The 19655-nt window shown below is 36.2% G+C and overlaps 1 protein-coding gene and 1 pseudogene across 1 annotated transcript; both read right to left on the reverse strand.

Moving 5' to 3' along the window:
* Nucleotides 1-10452: 10452 nt before the first annotated feature.
* LOC149182595 (putative sarcosine oxidase pseudogene) lies at nucleotides 10453-11520 on the reverse strand (annotated as a pseudogene).
* A 1937-nt stretch (nucleotides 11521-13457) lies between these two features.
* Nucleotides 13458-18285, reverse strand: LOC149182596 (formate dehydrogenase, chloroplastic/mitochondrial-like). The gene is made up of 8 exons (XM_089416894.1): nucleotides 18000-18285; nucleotides 17585-17756; nucleotides 15422-15607; nucleotides 15095-15297; nucleotides 14780-14931; nucleotides 14519-14643; nucleotides 14045-14157; nucleotides 13458-13770 (listed from the first exon to the last, which is right to left on the reverse strand). Exons 1-8 carry the CDS (start codon nucleotides 18087-18089, stop codon nucleotides 13657-13659), a joined length of 1155 nt encoding a protein of 384 aa, XP_089273020.1. The 5' UTR covers nucleotides 18090-18285; the 3' UTR covers nucleotides 13458-13656.
* Nucleotides 18286-19655: the final 1370 nt, after the last annotated feature.

Genomic DNA, 19655 nt, shown 5'->3' on the forward strand with positions numbered 1-19655 from the left:
TTCGAATAAAGTTTGGCAATTAAAATTTTGTCAATAAAATTCGACATATAGAAATTCGAAAAAAAAAATGTATATTAAAGATAGATGTGCATATGAGAAATGGTATGGCAGCAAGTCCTCTGAGCAACCATTCATAACTATTCAAAAAATAAAATACATCTGAATCTTAAATACTTCAATCTTTTAAAGATAGATTGGCATAAAAAATACAAAAACAGTTTTAAAGCATTTTCATTGTCCTTTCAAACCCCTGTTGACTAAAGATGGAGTTATTGTTCTTATGCTGGAACAAGTACAAGACAACAAAGGCCAAAAAAATTCACTTATATTGGTTTAAATATGACACATGATACATCCACTAACACATACAAATAGATATTCTTTTGGTAGTTCAATGAAAAACTCTGCATTATAATTTATATACAAAACCGTCTGACAGATGTATGCTTTCCTCACTGTGCATTTCCCAAGAAAAAGCTTTTGTGCTGACATGAAAAATAAAGCAGTGAAATAGCTTGATAGCAGCAAAATCAGAAGCAGAAAAAACCAAACAGAACTGCATAAAGGTAACTCTATTTCACATGCAAAAGACGGTTTAAAGTTTAAACTTTAAAGTAGCTTGGCAGTTTTAGAAAATTGTTCATGCAAAAACTAAACTAGAAATCTAAAACAGGAACACAAGTTTTATTCTTGATGTTCCTGTTGCCCACTTGTTATATCAAAAAGTTCTATGTGATCAAGAGCCGTATGAGATGTGAATCCGCTAGATGCTTCAGCACCAGATTCATCAGTGAATTCCCTGTCAGTGTTTATGTCACTATCAATGTACAAATCAACATCATCCATTGTTGCATTTGGAACAGGATCGATCCACGGAGTAGAAGAATTGGATGACTCTTTAGCCACATTCTTCAATGCCAACTGCAAGTTACTACGAACATAAACAAGATCTTCTAATCTTCCAGATGACAATCTATTTCTTTTTTTGGAATGAATGTGGTCAAAGGAACTCCAATTCCTTTCAGGGAACCTGATGTCTTCACTCGATCCATTGCATTTACTGCCTTCAAGAAAAGTACCCCTTGAGGACAATAAATAAGCACATTGATCAATGGGCGATGACACAAATCTGACCAACCATCACTCAAAATTGTGCATCCTGTAAGCTTCCAGGACTCTTTAATATCAACCAACTTTCCTGTCACTCTGTCTTTCGCTCTCTTTAGCAAAGTTGTCCTTAAAGCTTCAGATCCAAGAGGAACATAGTCCTTCCCAAAATCAATGGCCTTTTTAATTACATTTTTAAAATATGGACTCCTCGCCACATTAAAGGGAATTGCACATGCATAAAAATACTCAGCAACAACATCATCAACTTCCTGTTTCTCAACAGGTTTCCGGAATTGATTTAATGTTTTCGGTCCACCTGTTTTTGCTTGAGGTGCTGTAGAACTTGATCCACCAATGTTTGAAACTGAATTAATGGTGTTGGAGGAAGACATGGCAATCTCCCTCTCAATTCGCTGCCTCTTATTTACCCTTTTCTGCTTTTGCATCTGTGAATTGGAATGGTCTTTCTCCACTGTGGCTTTTTGTTCATCGGTGATCTTAGTGCAGGCTTCAACACCACCTCCACTTCCATTGCTAATACCGAGAAGGTGATCCACTGCTCTAGTCAAAGTGCCAGTGAAATTATGTCCACACAGCTGACATGAAAGATTAAAACCATCTTTTTGGACAAAATTCCAAGCTACAGCAGTTGATTTTGGGGGTGCCATTGGAATTTAGAAGTCTGAAATGTCTGGCACTGCAATGTCTGAAATGTCTGCAATTTTTTTTGAAATTACATTTTCGTTAGTTAGAATTTAGAAAAAGGAAAAGTGATTCAAAACAGTTTGCAGTTTGCACACATATTTATGCATATGTATCAGTATGTTTCAAGATTTAGGCTCACAGGCCTGTAGGCTGTAGCTATTACACGAATATATAGATCTATGTAAATATAATGCAGTGAATTGTTTTCTGGGCAAATTCCAAGTCCAGCATTTGTTACAGGCTGGCGTACACACAGAACCTTGATTCCTGAACAGGTGTTATATTGGCTGCTGTTTTGATGGCACAGTTATACTGCTAAATGTTCTTATCAGCACTTTTTTCTTTATTGGCATGTACTATGGATGGATACTAATATACTATTTATATATACCAGTTTTATTCGGATGTATTTTATTTTTTGAACAGTTACATAACTGGTTGCTCACAGGACTTAACAGTCATTTTTTCCAGACAGGTTTTTTGGACCAAGCCACGGCCCACTATATGGCTGATTTTTGAAGTGCAGTTCATGCACATTATAACTTATAAGTTATATGATCTAACAATTGGTTTTAACATGTCACTAACGCAATAATGGTTCAAACTGTTGTTTTATAATTTTATTACATTTATACATAAATATTCTTTTAATTTACAGTTTTACTGGCAATTGGAATTTGGATGCATCATGCAGTAAGTTAGTAACTGGTTGGGCCATAATCAATTTCGCTCTAAGGTGTGGAAGAAAGAAACTTTTACTGTGTAAAGTAGGGACATGCCAGAATGCGGAGGTGTTGAAGAAATATAATGAAAGCTTCTCCACAGTCTGAAGAAATAAGGAGGTCAAATTCATCACATTTAGAGGGCCGAAATTCACTGTCTTAAGGACTGATATCCCAGCATTGATCTCAGATCCGAAATTATCTTCCAGGTGCCACAAATTCTCGTTATTCCTCAGTGTTTGTTTTGCCCAAGCAGAGGTCAAGTTTCAGACTTAATGGCTGAGATACAGTGAGGGTGCTTACAAGGAGGTTGCAGCCTACATATTAGATCATCCAATTGATGGTCCTCGATCATTGGTTGGTGATGAAGTTGGCTTTGCAGGGGTTCCTCCTACAATGATGATTAAGTGCTCGCATAGTGCATTTCACGTTTCAGCAGGTTTTGGTAAGTTCAGTCAAGAGCCAACGATGGGTTCTCTACAAAAGTTTGTGGAAAGCTACAGCAACTGTGAAGACATGGGTCCTCGTCCAGCTGCATTTCCTGTGGAGGAAGTGCACAGGATTACTGTGTTGGACATGCGTTTGGCAAATGCAGATAGGCATTGTTATAGATCTACCCTGCCCTGAAAATTGTCTGCAACCCCACTGATTTTTAGATCAGCGATATCTCCTTCATCTGGACTCCGATTCAACTGATTTTTTTTTTGAATTTGGGTATTTTTTCACAAGGAATACAGATCTGCAATTAGATTCTGCAAATCTTGCACCAAAACGTACAGATCTGGTCTGCCAATTCGCCACCCAAAAAAAATCCCTCCAAAAATGAAAAAAAAATTCTCCACGGTTTGCCCAAGAAAGAGCTCTGATACCACTTGTTATAGATCTACCTTAGAAATATTATAGATCTGATATGAAATAGCTCTGATACCACTTGTTGTAGCTCTGATACCAATTGTTGTAGCTCTGATACCACTTGTTGTAGATCTAACCCAGAAAATTATAGATCTGATATAAAAGTATAAGATAATGCAAATAAACCCAGAAATAATATGAAATGATACTTTATTATGAAACCCTTATGGTAGGGCAACACCATACATTCACTCCTTAAGGAAGGAGAACACTCCACAAACCATATCCCTGTTCATACAATAATACTTCTCTTCATATCTCTCCATGTGGAGTCTCTAGCCTCTATATAGGCCTCATACATACAATACCATGCATCATTACCATGGTTTCCTCATACCATCAACTAATACCATGAGCCCATTATATTATTATTAACTACTTGTGGTCCCTTACATGACATGGGTTAACCACCTTATTTATTACTATGGCCCATCCCATTATTACATTATTACCTTGGGTACCTCCCTTGGTACCCCATATTACCCCCCTAGGTACATAACAGGCATGGTGGGAATATCTTAGTTTGCAAATGAGAGGATCAATCATCAATCCGACTTATTCCAATCGATCATGGGTATTGTCTGCCAGAAAACAGTATACTCTGTCTCGGTTTATTTATATTAATATATATACACAGTCAGACTTCAGTGTACAGTTCGCCATAAAGTTTGAACTCCTACCTGAACCGTGAACGCTGAGGCCTTGTGAACTTCACAGTGATACGCGTCGGCAGGCTGCAGCTGAGAGTCGAGACGCGTCGGGCAGATTGGTAGTGGACTGGTCACTGAAATGAAAGTTATGAAACCGGAGCAGGCTGCAGTTGTAGAGTGTAGAGTCGTTTGTTGTGACTGGTGAGTATGGAGTCTGGACTGGTGAGTATGAAACCCTTCGCCCTTCGCACAACCAAACAATGCAACAATGAAACCGGCGAGCAATAAAACCCGCAGCCTAAAGCCTAAAACGCGCGAAAAAAAACGAATTTAATCGAACGTCAAGCGAATTTAATCGAACGTCAGGCGAATTTAATCGAATGTCAAACGATTTTGTTCGAGAAAAATTCGAATTCGGCTTGAAATTCGAGTTCGCCATAAAATTCGGCGAACTCGAACGAATATATTCGTTTCTCATTAAAATTCGCCGAATTTCGAATTTAATGGTTGAAATTCGCCGAATCTGGTGACTAAGAGTCAGTGTAGATGATGATATCAAAGGAACAAAATTGACAGGAAGGTGTTCTCTTCAACTAAACAAGTTTCCTTGAATACAACATGTCATTTCTTTCACTATAATTCCCCACAATTGAGTTCTTGCCATACAAAAAACTACTTGCTTTTAAGTATTTGCAGAAATTTGCAATGGTACTTGTTCTTTGACGAGAGGAACTGTACCCTTGATTTGACCAGAAATATTTGAAGCTTCGGTCAATTAAGAGCTTTGAAGTCTATCCATGGTTCCTCCAATATGAAGAACTAGCCTTCGGTGTCAAAATATCAATCCAGTGTGAAATCAAAGAATCACAGAAATTAGAAACAACCTAGAATCTCAGTGAGCAGCTTAATATAGGAACTCCCAAATTATTACAGAAAAAACTGCAAATATGATGAAACCCCTTTGAATAACACACTGAAAACAATTACTTGAAGCGAAAAGAAAACAGAGGAAGGAGTAAAATATAATATAGGTTGTGTCTATTCTAATTCTAATAGATTAACAAGAAACAAGGAAGCTAGACGTCTCCAAATCGGTGTTATTGCTTTGAGGTCAGCCTGTCATTGATTGTCCTAATGCTCTCTTAGAGGGTAGAAGCGTTAGACTATAAGTTGCACTTGACAGAACGCTTGCTTTTGAACTTCTCGATATATCCTGGGATGACATTCTAAATACTCGTAGTGGCAGATACCCTAAATACTCTCATGACACAGCTGCCATGACAATTAATCCACGAAGTGTAGCATTCTATTCCGCTGCACTAAAGCTTGTTTTGAACCGGTTCGCTGGTCAGGTGATCATTTTCAAAATGGATCAAGAAATTGATTCCTATTTCCTACCCTTTCCTAATTTCTTTTCATAACTTAACATCAGCATGTGCTTTCTAGTCAGGGCATGCATGCATTTTGGAATATCCTACATTATTCTTTTGTTTATCTGCCCATTTTCTACTCCTTCCAAATGTTTTATTCTTGTCCATCTCTAAATTGTTCTATATATATATATATATATATTTTAAAGAAAGTGATATTTTGTTTCCCACATGCCTGATTCCTGGGACTTAGGTAAGGAAATAATGACAACATAATTCCTTGTAGACTAAGAAAGTAGTAAGCCAGTTTGGCAATTATGCATGATCTGAGTCTCTTTTTAAAAAAGTGCATGCTCTGAGTCTCTTCTTAAAAAAGTACATGCTCTAATTCTCCTCTTAAAAAGGAGACAAGGTTGTAAATATTTAGAAATAAATAAGTGCCAGGAGAAGAAAAAGGACAAGTTTCCACTTAGAATATAGCAATTGGGAACTTAGTACTGTGATACAGGAAACACCAGCGCAAATTTAACCCAAGATGTGCACCAGAGAAGATGGCAAATCTATTATCATTTTCTACAAACCAAAAAAATTCCACCAGTAAGAAAATATCTATCAGATCTCCTATTCAGATTAAAGGGGAGAAGTCTATAAGAATGAAATTAAATTCATTAGCAGTATAACTATCAAACTTTGAACACTCGTCCTTCATATACAGTATCAAATTGTCCTTGCCAAAATGAAAACAACAACAATTCTTTTCAACTTGACAGTTAGGTGTAATGTTGCAAGTCAAAAGTCCAATCAATTCTAACATGTCTAAACAAAAAAAGCAATTAACTCAAAATTATGTTATGCCATGTTTCAATAGTACCACAATATTTCATGTAATAAATCATTCATAAAGTTTTGGGAATGAACATGCTAGATTTCTTTCAAATACATTGAACGATACACAAAATACTCTCCATTTAGTTTAAACTTTAAAGGTGCTTTAAGCTGAACTTATTTCTCTGTCAGCCATTTTGTATACCCTTCATCACAACAACAGATACAATAATATTATTGAGGAACAAAAAGGGACAGAAAGAGCATGCATCTCATTCTCAAGCTTAAGCTATTAAATAGGTAAGCTTGATTAGTTCCAAGCTTACTATCAAACACTTTTTATTTTCTTTGCTCTTTTCTCCATGTTGAAATCAGTAGGGAAAAAATGAAGCCATGTTTAAAAGTGGAGTTATGCTTTGTAAAATGCTTTAAACTGTTTTTCATTCTTCATACCTGAATCAATTTCTTTTCTCGATTACAATAAGAAGTAATCAATGGAAACAATTGAAGAAGAGCTATACAAAGTTGGAAATGTAGGTGTAGAGCCTATGCTGAAATTCTTCTTTCAAGGATGTACCATGTATCCTGTCTGATTTCAGTTTCACGTGATCTATATTGTGTAATGAAGCACCACCGAATCTGTAAACATGTTTTGGATAAACTATAGCATGAACACAACAATTCAGGAGTCTCACACAAGTGATTCTTCATCTTTCTACCAATAACTATATCAAAAACATCGACCTGCTAAAGTTCACAATATTGCTATAGATTTTATTGACCGAGGAAACTGAGAAGGGATTGGCCAAAGCAACAAAAGGGTTTCATAGTGTGCTTTTCTGCATATTTATATCATGGTTATCATGTTTAACCCCCTTTGTCCCCTTCATTGTCCCTCTTTTTGTCCAGGAATTCTCTGACCAACAAGAGTTGGAGCGCTATGGTGTAGTTGTAAATTGGAGAAATTTCCACACAAACATCCCAGTTTCTATCCTGTTTGGACATGTTCAACGTAAAAGTAGTCAAGGTTAGGCTTAGGTGCAAGTCCTCGACGCATTTTATGGAAGAGATGGCATGGCCCCCTTGTGTATAGCATTCCTAATGATGAATCCCTTGTACTTTTACAACAAACAGAATAATAAATAAATAAAATGGAGAAAGAGAAGGCATACCCCTTTACTGATACAACAATCTTACACAGAAAGGGTTTCTCCTAATGAAAAATCAAATGTTGCAGATGCATACAAATTATTGCCTAGATCAACTGGGTGTGGTGTAGAGATGCTCTGGCCACATGCTATGATTGAAGCTCTAGTCCAATTCCATTAACAAGCTCATGATTGAAGTAATTTATGGAGTTAGTTAATAAGTCAACAAATTCAACCTTTTGGCTGAGTTCATCTTTTCCTAATAAAGTAACTTAGTAAAGTTTCATCCTAAATCCATCCAGTGTTCGTTCATCTTTTCCTGGTCAAGTAAAGTATCATCATCACTCAAATATCCATATGAAAAAACATAACTCACACCAACCCAACTCTTCGGAGAACTCATTGGCAATCCCTAAAATACATCCACAAATCCTATATCAATAAAATTAGCATCTACTCAATACCCAAATCAAATGATATTAACACGCATTACAACAACCCAACTCTCCACAAAAACCCATTCCCATACCCTACATAGACATCCACCAATTCCACAATCAATAAAATTAGCAGCTACTGCTTACCCAAATGATAATAACACACATGACACCAACCCAAAATCATATCATCATTATCTATTGCAAATTACCTACTCTTCCCACTAGGTTGACCTCATTCTTAGTTCCTCAAACTGTTCAAAACCGTTAAAATCCCCATATTGCATACTAAAAATCCATAGCTTTCTGACATTTCCGCCATCTTAGTCATCAACAAAAGGCCATATGGGATCATCCCCTCCTCCAGAACACCACTATCAACATTACGTGGTGCCATTCCAACCATCCAGGCTACCAATCAATGGACCGGACCAGACCGAGATTGAAGCATCCAAAGAGCCTTGTTGGGTATTCCCTCAACAGTCAGAGTACACCGCAGTGGATATAATCAATTCTTCTTAATGGCATCGCATTTAATTTCGTTTTCAGCACCAAATTACCAGAATTTTAATTCCTTACCATTCTTAATCTAGGAGTTAGCACTAATGTAATCCCTCTGTTTGGCCTGTCTGTGTGTGATGGATAATTCATGATGATTGTAACAGATTTTTTAAGCTTGGATTTTATCTGAAGGTGCAGTCCTGATCAGTTTTTCCATGGCTGTTAAATCCTGCGAGGTTTGATGGTGTAAATTCAGGAACAGTTCTACAACAGTTCCAGGCACTTCTAGATCTGCTATAGAACAAAATTCTACAAGCTTCCTGCAATGGTTAAATAAAAAAAAATTGCGTGAAAAATAATCTACTCTCTAAAGGAAGAAAGCTCACTATCTTATATGTATACTTTAGAAGTTGCACCAGAGTCTCTGTTGCAGATGCTTCCTTAAGTACAATAAGTGCTGCAACACGAGCAACATCACGTCTGTGCAAATATTTTTACATATGCTTCTTTAAGTACAATCAGTGCTGCAACACGAGCAACATCATGTCTATGCAAAGCTTCCTACAGTTTTATTTCCTTATATCAGATGCAGTTTGAGGGAACTTCCTAAACCATTATTCATGAAATCCCTGCATTTGTAGTAAGAAAGAAATGTTATCTGAGAAAAAGGTAACATCCATAATCAATTTTTCACACTTGCATTGGGGGTATGGAGTCACTTATGGCATTCAGTTATACCATATTATGTATTGTGTGTGGACATGGTCATTTGATTGGGAAGATATATGTTCGCAAGCACAAGCAGATAATAATTATATTAAACCACTTATTTCTAAAAGTAAATATAGTGTGCTAAAATACTCTGTTACAGAAAATGTTATTTGAGAAAAAGGTAACATCCATAATCAATTTTTTCACTCTTGCATTGGGGTATGGAGTCACTTATGGCATTCAGTTATACCATATTATGTATTGTGTGTGGACATGATCATTTGATGGGGAAGATATATGTTCGCAAGCACAAGCAGATAATAATTATATTAAACCACTTATTTCTAAAAGTAAATATAGTATGCTAAAATACTCTGTTACAGAAAAGAGTTTTCATATGAAACTTGAAGATAAGAAGAATCCGACCAATTTTTCTTAAATGGTCGGAACGAATCAGAATTATTATATGAACCATGAAAATGAAAGAATAGATTTAAATTTTTTTCCTGACCCGAAAAATTGAGACGAAAAATTAATTCATTGATTATTCCAGATGCTCACCAAATCTGGAAAAACCCAGAGGTTATTTGTATCCCTCGAAAACCTCCACCTACATCCCCATTCAATATTTCTTGGCCTACTATTGGCCAAACTACTTGGGCACTGGGTTTGGGATAGCGGATGTCTCACCTTTCTGAGGGTGTCAAGCTTCCCAGGAGGAAACTTCCAAAGAGCATTTCCAACCGCAACAGGACTGGAGCAGATAGAAACATCAGGCAATGGACCAAATGGTTTCATTAGGGTAGAAGGTAGAAGTCGAGGATCTGACTTTCAAATTGTGCACAGGAGAAACAAAATCTCTGGTATGGCTCAATCTTGGTGGTGTAGGATTCTTTTCTTGTAAAATAGGGGCACAAAACAAGAATTTAAACCACGTATCATAATAAACATATATAAAAATATGTATCTGTGACATACTTTTCTACTGCTTCTTCCAGTAAAATGACAAGTACTCTAAACCCATTCCTTCTTTTACATAGACAAGCATTTGATGTTGTTTTCATTTTCAACGGAGGGCAAGCAATAATGATCTTTATTTTTGGAAGAACATATCTTATAATTCATTACCCATAAATAAAAAAGAATAGTATAACATCGTAGAGCCAAAGGACAGTCACACAAGATCCCATGCACAACATAAGCAAGGAGAGCTAGCATATCAACTGTGACTCTGACCTTAAGAAGAGTAGTGATTTTTATAAACATTTTCATATATTTCCATTCATTTTGAATCTAACTCACAAAAATGAATAATATCAAATTTAAGTAGTGTTACAATTATTTTCGGTAGATTTGTACCTTTATGAGGATGTTGAATATAGATAAGGAGAAACATGTTTCTCATATTCTTTGGGATTACTTTAGGGATTCTGAAAAAAACGTTCAATTGAAAAATACTGTATGGGAACACCATGAGCTTCTCCTGTGGGGGAAATATCAACCATTATTTGTCCTATGAAAGAACCCATATTAAACTCGTGTTCAGAGAATCCAGAGGCGATTAAAATAGGGGACATGGATGTTGTTGGCATCTCAATCTTTGTTAATGGCAAGAAATCAATGATGAAATCCTCATCAGGGGACATTTAATACATGAAAGCCTCGGTGACAATAGGGCTCCCTCACATAATAGTTCTTCTGAAACTTTCATCTAACCAAGGGCTTACCTTCTGCCTCAATGCATCAAGATCGGGCAATGAGGCCCTCTTGCCTGGCTCACATGGGTAACCTTCATGAACTGAGACCTTGAGCAATCTAAGGTATTCTAAGAAGGGTGTCCCATAGAGGTAAGGATCATTGTAATAGGAAAAGGTGGGGAATCCATTCTTCGACAAAAATCTCTGAAAACTGTATTTGATTTTCCAATATGAAATGATGGTATGAAGAAGCTGAATGGGTAATTCAATCCCTGAGATCTCATTAGAAATTTGTTGAGCCCATTCGCCTACAACAATCACACGTTCTCTTCTAAGTAAATAACCCATTCTGGTACACACAAGAACCCCATCTAACCCATCTCTCAATTTCCACCCATCACTGATTTTTGTGATTGGGCATTTTCCCTGAGTGTAGCTTTGTGCTTCAGAGCCAAAGACTAGAACATTGCAAATGCTTTGGAAGCTCGCATGATCCCCCATGTCTGTAACAAATCTAATCCAATCATTGGACAACTTGATTACCTCGAATCTCTCGGAAACTTTTTCTGAATTGAGAACTTCAATGGGGATCCCTCGTTTTCTGCATACTTGTATAATAGATTGGAGGCTCTTGTTCTGGATGGGACCCATATCAAGCTATTGGGTCTTGATGTGCACTCTATAACCAATTTCTTGTTGGGATTCTTCTCATAGATTGAAATCCTCCTCCATTATGCATTGTGGTATTCTTTAATGATGAAATCCTCACGAGGGGACATTGAATACATGCAAGCTTCGACGACAATAGGGATCTCTGACATAACAGTTCTGTAACACCCTCCTCCCACATTTACCGATGTTAACCGGTCCGTTGGGGTGAACATGTGATGAGAGGCTACTACAATCTGATTCAACTTCCCATGTATAGTTAAGGACGTGGAACTGACACAATAGAACCAATCTGACCTTCTATAAATACCATAGAACCTATAGGAGCCAACCAACCCTTCCAGGTGATCAACCCTTGCAACAACTTGACACTTCATTACCTTAGAGCTTTAGTCGCTCCCATGACATGGGCATGCAAGCGACTGGGGTCTTTTTCAGCTAGTTATGAGCTTGTGAGCCTGAATTTTGTGCCACTTTTTCAAAGCCAAGACTCAGGCCACTGCCCAGAACTCCATGAAAATTTGAGGGATCAAAAGTAACATCGAAAAATAATACAAATGTAAATACTTGAACAAAGAATTAGCTTGACCCCTACTAGCCATGACAGACATTTCGCCAAACATGTCACAAATATGCATTCTACGGGCCATAACAAAATATTTGAGCATAGGGATCTCATACGCATCTCAGAATCACTAAGAAGCATTGATGCCTTATCACTTTCGCTGCATTATCATCTATGAGGTCATATAAGAACCATACATCACCAATGTCATAAAACATGCTCATAACCAACATATAACCAACATAAATAACAAAGATACATCATCCATAAATGCCTCATATGAACATGTACATTTTCTCCTAAAATATGTCTTATCTTTAATGTCATGCCTGAAAACCATTGGAATTTTAATGTTTTTCAGAGTCATGATATTTTATCCTTAATAACATTGCTGAAAAATGTTGAAAATTCACCTCGCGAAATAAATAAATAAATAAATTATTGCAAAATCAACACTTTTTGTTTTCAGGGTGTTTGTTGCACAAAAAAATTGGTTTTTATTGGCTTTTACTGTCATTTTTAAAAAATGTTGAATATTTACCCCAAAAAAAAAATGTTATTCCATAATCAACATTTTTCGTTTTCGGGTTGTTTTCATGTTTTTGGGCTTTTTTGGCTAGAGTTTTATTTTTGAGTTTACAGTTCCCTTTTCATAGTTTACATTGTTGAATGTAGAGAAGAAGAAGACCAAATTCATTGCACAATGGTTCATCTTGAGAGGAGGAGTTGATCATGGCAAGACCTTTGCTTCAGTTGCAAAATACATTTCTATAAAGGTAATTATGTCTCTTGTATTCGGTGAATCTTTATATCAAAGGAATGTAAAGACGATGTTTTGTTATGACAAAATAGAGAAGTGTTTATCAAAATAGAGTAGTTGTTCTTGAGTAGGTTCCCTGAAATTCACAGGTGGCAGGAATTTTGACTAGGCTCTTGGCAAAGGACAGACAAGGCTTGGTAGAGAATACTTTTCTCAAAGGGAGAGTGTTAAACTTTTTATCTTCTTTTGTAAGAATTACATGGTCTTCTACCTCCTTGCACATGATCTAATATAGAATCTAGAAGTCCAGAAATGAAGTGGAACCCCATTTACCAGAGATTTAACCAAATACTATATATTCACCAAATCAGGCAACATAAACACTAAAAATTAAATACCAAGAAAAGTCAACGACTTGAATATGGCTATAATCAAGAGAAACTTCAACATAGAATTGTCCGAAAACCACACCAAGACAAGGCAGAAACCTGCCCTTCCATACACGAACAAAGGTTCATTTCTCTGCTAGTAGAAAAGATGCATAGCATTCGCTGAATCTGTGAGCCAACTTCATGCATCAATAGGCACAAAGGGCCAAAGCGCTGACTTCACTCTATTTTAGATTTTGTTTATTTCAAAACTACTAACCTATAAAATCAATCAGATGGAATGAGCTTCATGCTAATCTTGTATCATTCATTCCTGCATAATGCTTTGAAGCATCATTGGTCTCAGGAATGTATTTGACAGTTCAATATTTGATGCACTGTTTTATTCGAGGGAAGCGAGCTCTGTTCTGGCTCTTGCTTGTTATTCCAGATAAAGCAGCCTTCAACAGGATGAATCATCTGCTTTAGCATCCAACATGAATTTTTTATAGGTATTGACTGGCCAGTTTTCCTTCCTTCACAATATAATTCTGCGAAGGGAAATCTTCTCCCTTGAAGTATCTGTCTAGCATATCCTTTGTTCCAGCTGCATACCTTATCTGAAGTAGAGATTTTATGAACAATTAGTGAGAAAACTCTCAAGAATATCTGTGTATTTTTTATGATTCTTATTTTCTGCTTCCAAAGATGACAAAAAAGATAAATTAATGAGAGCATTAAAGCTTTGTCCAATATAATTGACTTTCTGAATTATTTATGAGGAACATGGAGCATGATGCAATATAATTGACTTTTTGAATTATTTATGAGGTACGTTTGTCAATCAAAGCAATTGCTAGAAAGAAAGGGGTGAAATTGGATGAAATCAGACACCTGGCCATCTATTGTAGTCCCAGAGATATGGGGAGTCATAGCATGGTTTGGCATGGAGCGCCATGGATGATCTTTTGGAGCAGGTTGAGCAGACCAAACATCTCCACTGTAACCTGCATTGCAGAAAGCCCCAAGAGTTAGCAATGTACCTGTTTCCATCACTGCAATTGGCAGTTAGCAATGTGCCTATTTCCATCACTGCAATTGGCAAACTAACTTGTTCTAACAAACGGGAACATTGATAGTTTAGAAATTTAAAGCACAGAAAAACGATTCATAGTCTTGTAATTGCCTCCGAGAATGAATGACAAAAGGACTGCCAAAGCACAAAAGTACAGTTACATTGTTTTATTAGCAACGTATCATCATGTTCTTTCTGAATCTGAGAGAAATGTTTGATGATGGGACTTGTATGTCCATTATTGACACTGGGAAGGAGGCAATATGAAGAGGAGTTGAATAAACATAACTGACCTCCAATGTGTCCACTTGCAGAAGCATCAGCAACTGCTTGAGCATCCATGATGGCCCCTCGAGCATTATTCACAATCAATACACCCTTCTTCAGCTTGCTGATTTTCTCCTTGTTAAACATTCCCCTATTGTAACCAAAAGGAAAGGGCAAGAGAAACAATAATTAGGTCTCTGTTCACAAGTTGTATAAAATATATAGGTGCTATTGATGTCTGAGTAAATAATGGGAGAGATTATTTATGAAATTGTGATAAGGCGCACCTAGTTTTGTCAGAAAGAGGCATATTAATGACAAGTACATCACATTTAGGTAGCATTTCGTCAAGATTTGTCTCCAATGTTGCTCCAGTTTCCTTTTCCAATTCGGGTCCAATAGAAAGACGGTCGTGGTAAAGAAGCTTACAATTGAAGGGCTGTACAAAGGAACGCAATTCAATTCAACATCATGTAATGTTTATTATTATTAGATTGAAATTTTGAAACAAACAGCATGCATGCATAAGAATTATGGAGCACTGATTTTTGAAAAGAAGTTTGCAACATCATGAAGTAGTACTAGATCCTAAGAATGAATACCTTCAAACGCTTAAGTAGTTCTTTGCCAATACGCCCTGCACCAATAGTACCAATAGTTTTCCCTTCTAGATCATATGACCTGTAAGAAATTGCTGCCACTTTCCAATCACCCTCAACAATTTGCTTATATCCAGGCACAAAGTTTCGCATCAATATGAGAATGCGCATTAGCTCATCTTCTGCCACGGACACCACATTACTTGCTGTAAAAATTGTTGAAGAAGGCGTCAGTTAAATTATGAAGAATCATTGCAGAAACTTGTTCATACTAAAATGTCCATAGCGTGAACAGGGCAGTGACAAGCGGTATAATTTCAGAAATAGTACCTGTAACTTCTGCGACAGTCACACCAGCGGCTGCTGCAGCATTTAGATCAATGTGATCAGAACCAATACCAGCTGTCAAAAGAAGCTTTAAGTTCTTTGCCTTCTTGATCCTCTCTGCTGTCACATAGGCAGGGTGGAAAGGCGTAGAAATCAAAACATGCGCATCAGGTATGTGCTTTTCAAGTTCTGCAAAGGAAATTAATTGTGTAAGTTTAGTCCGCAGTGGGTTACAATTCTCAAATGTAAAAGCAAGCAAGCAATACACTGATTTGGACGATCCATGGTAGCAAGAAGTAGGAAAGGGAAGGCATCCTAGAAAATTAATAGATTGGATTGTGGATTAAACAACCACCCAACTTCAATTGTGAATAACCAGAAGTCATTTATGACTTGTTCGACAAGATATATATTCTGTAAATCTCACTTTTTGAAGCAGCACATACGATACCATCTAGATTGATTATTATTCAGGATATGAGGAACAAAAAGAAGTCTAGGACATAAACTATTCATCCATATCAATAACAACAACAGATAACACGATTTTATATCCCAAGGGGTGGGTGGCTCTTCACGGGAGCAAATCTCATTGAATACCTTGGGGTTACCAGCTGGTATTTCAGCTAGCAGTTGGTTACTACCCTCGTCGTCCATCCAGAAAAAAATGGGGAAGAGGGAGGAAATCTGCAGGGGGCTAGCAAGATGCTTGGAACGCCTAAACTGTGGGACAATATTTTTCAGGACCCGAAAAAGAAAGATGACTCCAGGTGATGTGGAGTTGGAGTATGATGTTACTAGGTACCATATAATTATACCTCCCTCCCAGGTCAAAGACATATGAGTTGAGTTAGAAGGCCGTCTCAGGTTTCTAGGGAAACTGTTTTTCAAGAAGATTCTACAATACAAGAATCAGCATAGATGGTGCCCTGTCCAGCAGTCAAAGAAACTCTACCAAGCAAAACCCTGCTGATACACATTTAGCATTAGCTCTAAATCTTTTTCTGTGCTTTTGATGGCTAGTAACTACAGTAAGACAAATGAGACCTGCTAACAATTAGACCACAGTTTATTCATTTATTACGAAGTCTGGTGTACATAGCTTGATGATGAGACCTGCTAACAATTAGACCACAGTTTATTCATTTATTAAGAAGTCTGGTGTACATAGCTTGATGATGAGTGTGTCCTAGCACTCTAGTGTTAGCAGATAAAAAATCGCAATTCCAAATCAGTTATCATGATTTAAAGTTTCACGGGGCCAATTCGACAGCACAGTACATGTAGCCTAGTAGGGAATTTAAATTCCATGTTATCACCTCACCAACACAGAGAACACATATAGCCTAGCGGTATACATGGATACAGAAAGAAACAGGGCATTTGGGGGCTTCTAACAGTTTAAAGAAAGAGATGGCGTTTAGCACAGCTCCCTTCAAGCGTTACCAGATGCATAATCAAGGAAAATTCGGGGAGGCCAAGTTTTGGGCAAGGATAAGGAAAAAATTCGGGACAAAATTGGAGAGTAGAACAAAAATATAAAGATATACACGTATATATTTTGATGAAAATATATAAGCAATGGTGAGTGCGACAACATGACCTCCCTTCAGTCTCTTTCACAGAAATTAATCACCCAGTAGAGGAGCAATGAACCCAGCAGAGGTAAAAATAACCTAAATTGGGCTGGATGAGGGTTTTTATTACACAAGTTTCATTCAGTCAACTAAGTCATACTCATACTCAGAGGTCAAACTCGTGTTGACCGTCAAACTCTGTCAACAAACAAGTTACAAGTTGGAAAATCAAACTCTGTGTCAACAACCAAGTTTGACTCAGACAAGTTGGAAAAATACATTTGCCTGAAACTCGGATAATGGCAGGTTCAAGCCACGATCCTGGTAACACTGGTTCAAACTTTCCCTTCTATGTTCTGAACCTACAGATCCCCTGCGCAACTTCTATGCATATGTTCGATGATGTTAAATTAAGTTCAAAAAGACACATTAATTTTCTATGTTCTGAACCTACAGATCCCCTGCGCAACTTCTATACATATGTTCGATGATCTTAAATTAAGAAGTTCAAAAAAACGCATTAATTTTATTTTATTTTGCAAAAGTGATAATTTAGACATAACAACAAAAGAAATCACTGCTAACTTACCACAGTCAGGACCTTCCTTGTCATCTGTCACAATGTACTGGTGACCATTAGATTCCAACCATTCTCGTATGCCCAAAGCATTCTCGACACACCCGAGAAAGTTTGGATTGAGCGAAGCATATTCATTGGCTTTATAAAAGACTCCAACAATTTTATTACTTCCTGCAGGTGCCTGAAACATAATAAGAGTATATAAATTAGAAAAATAGGAAACAGAGAATGTAAGAAAATATATAATCTTGTTTTGTTAATGAGAGTAATAACTGAAACTTGACACTGCCTTCTCCGGGTAAACCAGCCTACTTATACTTGTATCTCTAAGTATCTCAGACCTTCCTACGTGGCAAGCAAGCATCATCTTACCCAACTTCAATCCCGACAAAAAAAGAAGCGAGGGTGATCGATCATCACTTACATGCAATTCTCTGACAGAAGAGACTGGGGAGCAGATTGGCCTTCTACTCGCAGCTCGGAATGCAGATATAACAGATCTCCTGCTCGCCATGACGACTAGAAACACAAAGAAGAGAAATTTAGCAGGTCAGCCAGTACAGTATGGTAGCAATGGCGAATGGATGAATTTGGCCCCAGGGGTTGGTTGCCTTAAATATGTGGTGATTTCTGGTTTCAATTCAATTTGCGAGTGAGTCTCCAGATGATGAGACGTATAGGACACCATCAGCTTACATTAGTTAGATTGTGGATTTCTTCTGCATTACCGACAGATCCTGTAATCTTACAAGAATACAGATTTTTTATTATTATTTTACATGATTTTTTATTATTATTTTACATTTTTGCTGGACATAATAACCCCCACCTACTACACACGCATTTTCATTCCACATTTAAAATATGGTCACATGTCATTTTATAGTTAATCATTTAATTTTAAAGTCCTGGTTTTAATCAAACACTATATAACTAGTATTTTAATTATTTTATATTTTGAAAGTTTTTTTTAATTATTCTATATTTTGAAAGTTTTTTTTGGATATATTTTCTAGTCAAATTTATTCCAATCATAAGTTTGATATCTAAATTGGCTTCTTGTCCAATGAAGGGTTACTTTTATGATTGGTTAACTAAATTTGATATCTAAATTGGCTTCTTGTCCAATGAATGGTTACTTTTATGATTGGTTAACTAAATTGACTTCTAGTCATATGAATGGTTAATTTTATAATTGTTCAACTAAATTGGCTCCTTGTCATATGAATGGTTAATTGGCTTCTTGTCATATGAATGGTTAATTGGCTTCTTGTCATATGAATGGTTAGATTCATTCACCTTCACTTACTTTCTAGTGAAACTTTTAGATAATGACAAGTTTGAAAATTCAAACAAAATTTGTCCCTTTTATTTTTATTAAATTTGTTTTTTCTCTTAATTAACTAATTTATTATGTATATATATATAATTTATTTATTTTAATTTCCATTTATTTATTTATAATTATTTAATTAATTAATTATTTAATTAATTAATTATTTATTTTATTTCTTCCTTAATTAAGGAAGATTTTTTTAGGTATTTTTTTAATTTCCTATAATATAATATATTAATCAATCAATTCAAGTAACTAATTAAATATTTATTAGTATAATTTTGACTTTTTGAATGTTTATAACATAATATATTTGACCATTTCAAATAAGATATTTATTTTTATGTTAATTTTTTAATATATTGACGTATTCTCTTATCAAATGTTCAGAGATGTTTAATTAAAATATTTTATTCCCCTAATAGCTGGATGCATCTCTGCTATTTAAACAAGTTGATAGATTGATTTTTTAACCTTTGTCACGAAGATGAACCATATCTCTACTATTTAAACAAGTTGATAGATTGATTTTTTCAACTTTGTCATGAGGATGAGCCACGTTAATTGGTTCGAAATGTCGACCAACAACTTGAAATGTGATTAATCCGAAAGACTTTATCAAAATCATTATGGATTACAAAAGTCTAAAATCAAACAATATTTTCATCAAAGGTTATTTTTGGTATAAATAAAGGAGAAAGAAAAATAAGCTAGGTTAGTGATTTTCTTAATATATACATATAT

The sequence above is a fragment of the Pinus tabuliformis genome, chromosome 3_2 (assembly GCF_031772625.1).
Source record: "Pinus tabuliformis cultivar Carrire ecotype Pingquan chromosome 3_2, CPIR1, whole genome shotgun sequence".
In the NCBI taxonomy this organism is placed as follows: domain Eukaryota; kingdom Viridiplantae; phylum Streptophyta; class Pinopsida; order Pinales; family Pinaceae; genus Pinus; species Pinus tabuliformis.

Bases quoted from the DNA above. Each gene is read 5' to 3' on its own strand.
- LOC149182596 (XM_089416894.1), bottom strand. From the start codon at position 18,089: ATGGCGAGCAGGAGATCTGTTATATCTGCATTCCGAGCTGCGAGTAGA. The intron at 14,932-15,094 runs GTATTCATTCTT...TCCTTTGTACAG, and splicing joins AACTACTTAAGCGTTTGAAG to CCCTTCAATTGTAAGCTTCT. The intron at 13,771-14,044 runs GTGTCTGATTTC...TCTCTACTTCAG, and splicing joins GGACTACAATAGATGGCCAG to ATAAGGTATGCAGCTGGAAC.